The 8,188-nt window shown below is 47.2% G+C and overlaps 1 protein-coding gene across 1 annotated transcript in view; it reads right to left on the bottom strand.

Annotated features, from left to right (window-relative positions):
- Positions 1 to 8,188, bottom strand: part of WDR60 (WD repeat domain 60) — a 97,694-nt gene that overhangs the window by 25,804 nt on the left and 63,702 nt on the right. The window contains exons 15-17 of the mRNA XM_011941603.1: positions 6,369 to 6,498; positions 3,001 to 3,173; positions 1,860 to 2,022 (exon numbers count right to left, since the gene is read on the bottom strand). Of these exons, the coding sequence (XP_011796993.1) occupies positions 1,860 to 2,022; positions 3,001 to 3,173; positions 6,369 to 6,498 (466 nt within the window). The remainder of the gene's footprint in view (positions 1 to 1,859; positions 2,023 to 3,000; positions 3,174 to 6,368; positions 6,499 to 8,188) is intronic.

Here is an 8,188-nt window from a genome sequence, read left to right as displayed (position 1 = left end):
CAACAGAGCAAGACTCCGTCTCAAAAAAAAAAAAAAAAAGAAAGCTACTATAAGAAGAAAAGAGAAAGAAATGTAATCAAAGCATTTCAGCTGATGAAAATTCTCCCTTCTAAAAACAAGCACAAGGCAAAAGACACAAAACTCAGCGTTCCAAATGGAATCACATATCCTCAAAGGGCATCTGGAAACATATCAAAACAACAAACAAGAAAAAAACACCAGGACTCAGAAATCAAGAACAGAATTGGACCCAAGAAAGCAAGAAATGAAATGAGAATTGGGATTGAACTCAGGAAAAAAACTGAAGAAAAAGACAAAATCATCTCAGAAATTAAGAAGAAATTATAGGGTGTTTAAGGGAAAGGACCCAGATGAAGTGCTAATGGCTTGACTGAGGAAAGGGCTGGTCTCTCGGGCGAGAATTTGGTTCCTCTGACTCATGGTCTGAATCAGAAGTTCCACAGCTCCTCACTACTGAGAGTTTATTTAAAACTTTGTAGGTTTTATTGATAATATTTCAAAGACAAGGCCAGGCATGGTGGTTTACGCCTGTAATCCCAGCACTTTGGGAGGCCGAGGCGGGCAGATCACCTGAAGTCAGGAGTTCAAGACCAGTCTGACCAACATGGAGAAACCCCGTCTCTACTAAAAATAAAGAAATTAGCCAGGCATTGGTGGTGGGCACCTGTAATTCCAGATACTCAGGAGGCTGAGGCAGGAGAATCGCTTGAACCCAGGAGGCAGAAACTGCAGTGAGCTAAGATCGCACCAGTGTATTCCAGCCTGGGCTACAGAGCCAGACCCATCTCAAAAAAAAAAAGAAGGATGCATTTTAATGGAATAATTTATTTGCATGTACAGTCTAGAGGTTTACTGTTTTTGAAAATGGTGCTGCATTCAAAAACTTTTTAGTAATAGCAGCAGCAGTTAGAAAAGGCGAAGACTATTTATTTAAAAGATATCTTTAAAATAGCATCGCAACCCCTAAGTTACCTATAAATTCAAACAGTCTTAACAGTGTAATACTGCCCCACACAGAGGGGCACAATTCATGGTTGGGGAATTTAAACAGTGCCTCTCTTATGTACAATGTACAGATACACACGTCAAACACAGACAGACACACAACATATCTATGATAAGAAAGCCACACAGAGGGGTGATCAGCTCGGCCTGCACCTTCAGTCCACAGCACCCCAGCCCTACGGGAAGAGGTGGTGCAGGGCGTGGCGTGGGGTCCGAGGGCAGGCCCCGCCATGTGGTCAGCGTGACCTCAGACGAATGCTGCATCTTCCCGTGGAGCTGGGACTCAGGGCTATCAGGGGAATTAAATGAGACGATGTACGCTACGCACTAGGGCGAGTCCCAGAACACAGGAAACACTTACGCCGGGTGCCTGCTGCGGTGTCTGGGCACGGCGTGGTATGAACGTCCACCCGAGTCAAGCCGAGGCTCAGGGAGGCCCAGTTGTGCTGGTTCCTGGCAGCACTCAGGGTGACTGGCTTTGCTCGCGTGAGTGTGAGTTACCCCTGCCCGAGTGTGAGTTACCCCTGCCCTGGAGAACACACGTGCCAAGATGCCTCAAGCTACTTTAACACTAAAGGTAATATCATTGAGGATTTTTTGGAATCCACAAATTTAATAAGAAAGGAAATTCAAGTCATTCTTGGCCACTGCATAATCATGACTGGAATTGATTTTTGTTTTTTATATTTATCAAATGCCTCTTTTGCCCATGAGTCAGACCCCAACCTCTGGGACAATGTGAACAAGTAAATACAAATCCATGTAAAGCTTTGTTCATCAAATCTGTCTGGCTTTGTTAGAAGACACACAATTGGCAGGTGGATGACACTGACCGGTGGAAAACGTGGCTGTCCGGAATGTCCAGAAACCATCGCTCAGCTTCATAGAGTGATGCAACCTTGAGTCTTCTCTCAAATCCCAGATGATGACTGAGCCGTGCGCTGTTCCGGCAAACAGTAAAAATGCTTTGCAAGGGCTCAAGCAGCAACACGTGACCTAAAAGACAAATGCACAGAAAGCCAATGACTGAAGAATATGAGAAGTACGCTCACAGAAGCTGCATTTACTGAGTGAGGTGTCTGACCATGTTTCACTTTGCACGGGAGTCACGTGCAGGACACGGTAAGCAGAACGTGAACTCCTGCACAGAAATAAAAGGTGGCTTGTCAGGTTCCTGAAATGGAAAACAGGGATGAGAAACCAACCCCATAGGCTTGTTATGATCACAAATGCAAGGTGCTGACACTCATCTGGTCACACAAAGCCTGCCAGGAGCCCATCCACTCAACTCAATCAGCTGAACCTCCTGCGCCATTTTATTTATATCTTGTATTACAAAGGTTACAATTTCAACAGTTTTGCTACAGTTTTTGTGGAAATCAATGGTTTTGAGGCCAGGGAATACATAACTAGGAAAATACAAATGCACATTTTCCCAAACACAGAGAGGCAGCCCCGACCCCTCACCGCACAGACCTCAAGCCTCAGTGCCAGCCTTCTAGGCGGTGAATGGGAAGCCTCCAGAAGGACTGTCAGCGACAGCACACTTCAACACAGTCTAAGAAACCTCAACGCAGTCTGAGAAACCTCTGAAACACGCAGGACTGAAACAGTGCAAGACAGAAAAACAGGCATCCAGGGGCCTAGAGCTGTGCCCAGCGTGGCCAGTATTTTCATTCAGCCTATAACTACCTCCATTTCCTGATTCTCGGCTGACCTAAAGGGGTGCTCTGTGAAAATTCTCGTTTGCTCATTTTGAACTACGAATTTCCAGAGTCAAAATAAGCACACCCACGCGTCTCGCTGTACCTACAGCACAGCTGAAGCCAGCGACGAGAGACAGAGAATGGCCCATAAGTTCCTACCCACCTCCTGTCCCTGCGCCTCTCCCCATGCCTCTCCCCGCCTGCACCTTGACGCTCTGTCCACCGCCCATCCTCCCATCAGATGCGCGACTCTCCTCCTGAGCTGTACCTGGGACTCACATATCAGAACCTTCTGTGGTCCTGAAGGCTGCCAAATATCCCACACACAGAGGACGTATTTGCTGTCCAGCAGGGGCGCAAAGGCCTTCTCGGGTAAGTCGTGAACGGAGACCACCATCTGCCTCTGAACTTGGGAGGCGTGCAAGGAGGATACTTTTCGATCTAGGGAGAAGAAAAATACGTTCACATTTTAGTAAGCTAAATTAACACACTTCCGAATACTCAAAAAAAAAATTCAGCTTCATGAAGAAACCACCACGGTCCTTTCAAAACAAACATACATGAAACACAGGATTTGATGAATGGCCACAGCCTATGCCCGAACACTCTGTCCAAGCTGACCTCACAGTCTGGCTAAAACGTGGTAGCATGCAGCCCAAGACACCTGTGGCTCCACTAACGACTCACACAGAAACCAGCTGCCCACATGCCAGGAGTCAGGATCTCAGAGCTGGGAGGCACTGGAGTGAGCCTGGCCACCCCTCTGCTTCAGAACATTGCTAAGACACCAGCTGCAGGGGTTTTAGCATTGCAACACCACGTGGCTGGCACACTGCTCTCCTCAAAGGCTGCATGGGACTGAGCGCCGTTCCAGACGCTGCTCCACCTGGCGAGGGACTGCACTCCAAGGCATTACTGTTGCCACTGCTGGCCGTGCCAGCGGCTCCCACACATCAGCAGAAGATGGAGATGGAGTTCATGAAACAGAGGATGGGAAGTCCATGGCTGGCAACAACTTCAGTCAAAGAACTGGACCGCGCCACTGGCAGGCGCCAAGTCAATGTGGAAAGCAGTACCCGGCCAACTCCGGCCACACGCACACGTCACAAACCTCCCAGCCCCACAGTTCACATCCTGCTACCCACACCATCCACACCTGGGTCACAACGTCCCCTCTGCTTCCAGGGAACCCTCTTTCTACCTCATCACAATCGCTCATAGCTGCAGCCTTCTGGGGCCACTTCCACCGGCAAGCGTCAGGTCTTCTTCCGGGTGCCGTGTTTAACAGATGTTTTTCGTGGGATGAGGTTCCCGAGTGCTGTGACCTGACCCCGTTTTCTCCTACGCCCTCTGGTTTTTACTGGCAATCTTTCACAGGGTACTTTTAGGAGCGTGTACCTCCTGTTACAGCGGAACTATGATGGCAACCAAGGCCTGACCCAGCGCTGCCCCGACCTCACCTCCCACTGGCCACCGTGGTCTCCTCACTTCTCCCCAAGGCACAGGTGTGCCCACCCCTCAGGCCTGTGTGCATGTGGCCCTTCCTCCAGAAGCTCCCATCTCCTTGTGGCCCCGCTCTCATCTCTGTCCGGTTTTCACTCACAGTGAGGCCTCCTCTATTAGAACTGTCTTTATTTTTCTCTTTAGAACTTAACCCTCTCGGATAGACTGTATGTTGACCTGTTTAGCCAGTGCAGAGTCTACTTGACCCGCCGAAACACAAGTTCAGGAGAGCAGAGTTGCTGTCATCCTACTCACTGCTGAACTGCAGCTCCCCGACAGTGTCCAGGGCATGGCACCCCCTATGGAACACTCGTCAGATGAACGACCCGTTGGCTGCATCACTCTGCTGCGTGTTTTAATAGTGATGAGGACGACCCGCTGGCTGCGTCATTCTGCTGCGTGTTTTAATAGTGATGAGGGTACTGGGTGGACCTTAGGAAGGCTGAAGGATCTCTACGTCTGATCACAGAACAGAATCTAATGTGAGTCAAATCCTGGATTTCCAGGGTGAGAAAACCCACACATTCCGTCTCATGCTTCTCTTGGAGTCTCATGTTCCTTCTGCTATCTCAATATTCATTTTACCAAAACACAAAAATAAGCAAACAAGACCCTCTGCTCCTTGAACATGTGGGAAGTGCAGTACACACACACACTTCACGTGTTCCCCAACAGAGGCTGCTGTCAGGGAGGCTGCGTGCTGCAGTACTAACACACACTTCACGTGTTCCCGACGGAGGCCTGGTGCTGCGGTACACACACACACTTCACGTGTTCCCGACAGAGGTCATGCGCTGTGGTACGCACGCACACTTCACGTGTTCCCCGACGGAAGCCCGGCGCTACTGTACGCACACACACTTCACGAGTTCCCGATGGAGACCACGCGCTGCAGCACATATAAACACTTCACGTGTTCCTGATGAAGGCCGCGCTGCGGTACACACACACACACACACACACTTCACGTGTTCCCCAACAGAGGCTGTGCCCTGTGGTATGCACACACACTTCACGTGTTCTCCAACAGAGGCCGCACGCTGTGGTACACACACACACTTCATGTGTTCTCCAACAGAGGCCATGGCGCCATTGCCGCTCTCATGCACCTGCTGTCACTGTTCAGCGTCAGTTCTCTGGGGGCCGCATACACTCGGTTCCCTTCTTGGTGTGTGCTGGGTATGGGAGTGTGGATGCCAATGTGTTGAATTACACAGGTACAGAGATTTATTATTTTTCTAACAGGAAAAAAAACCCTCTCAAAGAACGTGAAGACTTGTTAAATTAACAATGCCATTTTTGTTAAACTGAAATCTCTGCATAGCAGGCAGGATGGAAGAAATGCCTAGAACAGTGGCACCAACTGCTCTGGCCTCACACATGCCCTGAAGCACGTTTGCCCTGCAGCACCCCTGCACTTGCTGCCAAGCGGATGGCCACACACACCGCCCCTGCCGGTTCTCCACAAAAACCGGGACCATGGCTGCTCTCTGGTACCCAACAGCCACTTTTTCAGAGACAAAGAGTTACTAGCTCAAGAAATTTAAATTTGGTCTTGCAAATGCAGTTTGTCTGAACTGATTAAACGGTTACATGCAACTGCACTTTCCGTTTGAGATCCTGGGCTTTGCTTCCCGTTTTATGTTCCATAACCACGGATCAACCTAAAAATCTAATTCTATCTACACTAAATGTTAAGCATCTTACTCGTATCTATGTCTAAACTATTAACACAATTTTGACCTGAACACTCTCTCATGCTCGTCCAACTATTTCTTCTACTCTATCTCAAGAAAAGAAAAGAAACTGAATAACTGGAAGAGAAAAGAAAATAGGATTTCAAACACATAGAAAATCTCAGTTCCCATTCATTTAAACAATCTCACTTGTTTAAATTACTGTGGATCCCTCTTCTATTCATCTTATTAAAATCCTTAATCACAAATTTAACATACACCCTTAAGGGGGAAAAACTAACCACTCACTTTTGAATTCTGCAGAAACTCAGTCTTTCTCAATTTTATGTACAGTAAACCCCATCACATTAAAATAAAATGTAATACTACAAATTATTATTTCAACATGAATGTTTAGTCACTAGATTTAAAACCATATTTGAGAACAGCCTCTTACTTTGAAGGAATGGCAGGCTGGTGTTCAGCTGAGATGAGCTGTCACTAAAATACAGAGCCCTGTCTTGAGCCCTAAGATTCCAGCTGGGTTCAGCTGCCAAGCGATCCTCTTCCAGCAAAACAGCCATCACCTGTCAGACATAAGTGAGTAGTCTTTAATAAAAACTTTACAAAGGATTATCTTTACCCAAAAAAAAAAAACTACCTATTCATCTTATCCATATCTGCAAATAACTGCTTAGATCCACGACACTATCATAACTACAAGAAAAACGATATAGTCCTTTATGCACAATACTGAAAACTAATACAATAAGATTAACTAAAACAAACTCCACAAGAGAACCATCATTTGCCCTGAATGTTGTTTTTCATGCCACACACACTGCTAAAAATCACAGTAGGAGAAAGGGCTGGATATCCAGCATTTATAAATGAACAAAGCAGTGTAAAGAACAGTCATGAACTCCCCCAGTCTCTCTCACCGGGTTTCGGTAAAAAGCCAGAGTGAATGGTAAAACACTGTCATCGTTCCAGGAGCATCCTTAGGATTTGACGGGGCAGAGAGAGATTGGGAGACACAACAGGACTGATGGAAAAAGAACTAGAAATGTTCCTGAGAACTAACAGAAGGAAAGTGAGGAAGGCAGAGAGTTCAGTGAGAAGCGACAGGATTTGTGTGAGGAAGAGGGGGCTGCGTAGTAAAAACAGGCCAGGAAGTGTTCAGTGGGAACTGATGTGACCGGAACACTCACGGTCAGGATGGCCGGGAATACTGAGTGAGAACTAACAGAACATGGGAGAGCGGGAGATAGGAAACACTGAGTGAGAGCTGACTGTGAGAGTGAGGAAGGCAGAAACAGACAGGGAAAGCCAACATATGGGAGTGAGGAAGGCAGAGAATGTTTCATGTGAACTGACAGAACAGGAGGGCGGGAGGCAGGAAACACTGAGTGAGAATTGATAGGATTCGTGTCAGAAAGGGAATGTGTAGTGAGGACTGACAAGATGGGTGGGAAGAAGGAAGAAAATGTTAATGAGAACTGACGGGAAGACAGTATGGAAGGCAGGAGATTTGAAGTGAGAAATGACAGGATGGGAATGGGCAAGAAAAAGAGTGTTGAGTGAGAGGTGGAGGGTGGAGTGTGGAGGGCAGGGAGTGTTTTAGTGAGAGATAAAGGATGGAGTGTGGAGGGCAGGGAATGAGACTTGATAGGATCTGTGTGAGGAGACAGGAAGTGTCTTGTGAGAAAACACCAAACAGAAATGAAGAAAGCAGGGAGTGTTTACTGAGGACTTGCAGGAGTGTGTCCAGGCCACAGACCAGACAGGAGAGCTGTAAGTCCAGGGATGGCCCCAGGCTGGTCACCCTCTGTCCTCCCTCCTTCCCTATCCACCTCACCTTGCACCCAAGCGCTCTCTCATCTTAGAGATGAGAACTTACACTAGAACTTAGAACTAGAACACTTAGAATTTACACTAAAACAAAATATGATACAAATCATAAATTGTGTAAAATCATAATATTTCGTAAACCATAGATTCCTACATAATTGCAACAGAGTGACTACATGACCACCACGTGCTCAGATTAGTGTCTGAGAATCATCCATAATGTCAACCAGCATGTCGATGTTTCGCAATCATCCTTAATCTCAACAGTGTGTTGAGGTTTCACGATCATCCTTAATGTCAACCAGCGTGTCGAGGTTTCACGATCATCCTTAACCTCAACCAGCGTGTCGAGGTTTCACCATCATCCTTAGTGTCAACCGGCGTGTCGAGGTTTCAATATCATCCTTAATCTCAACCGGCGTGTCG

This window comes from Colobus angolensis, unplaced genomic scaffold, assembly GCF_000951035.1.
Source record: "Colobus angolensis palliatus isolate OR3802 unplaced genomic scaffold, Cang.pa_1.0 Scaffold2, whole genome shotgun sequence".
NCBI classification, from domain to species: Eukaryota; Metazoa; Chordata; class Mammalia; order Primates; family Cercopithecidae; genus Colobus; species Colobus angolensis.
Note: the sequence above shows the minus strand (reverse complement) of the source record. Positions and strands in the feature narration are given on the sequence as shown.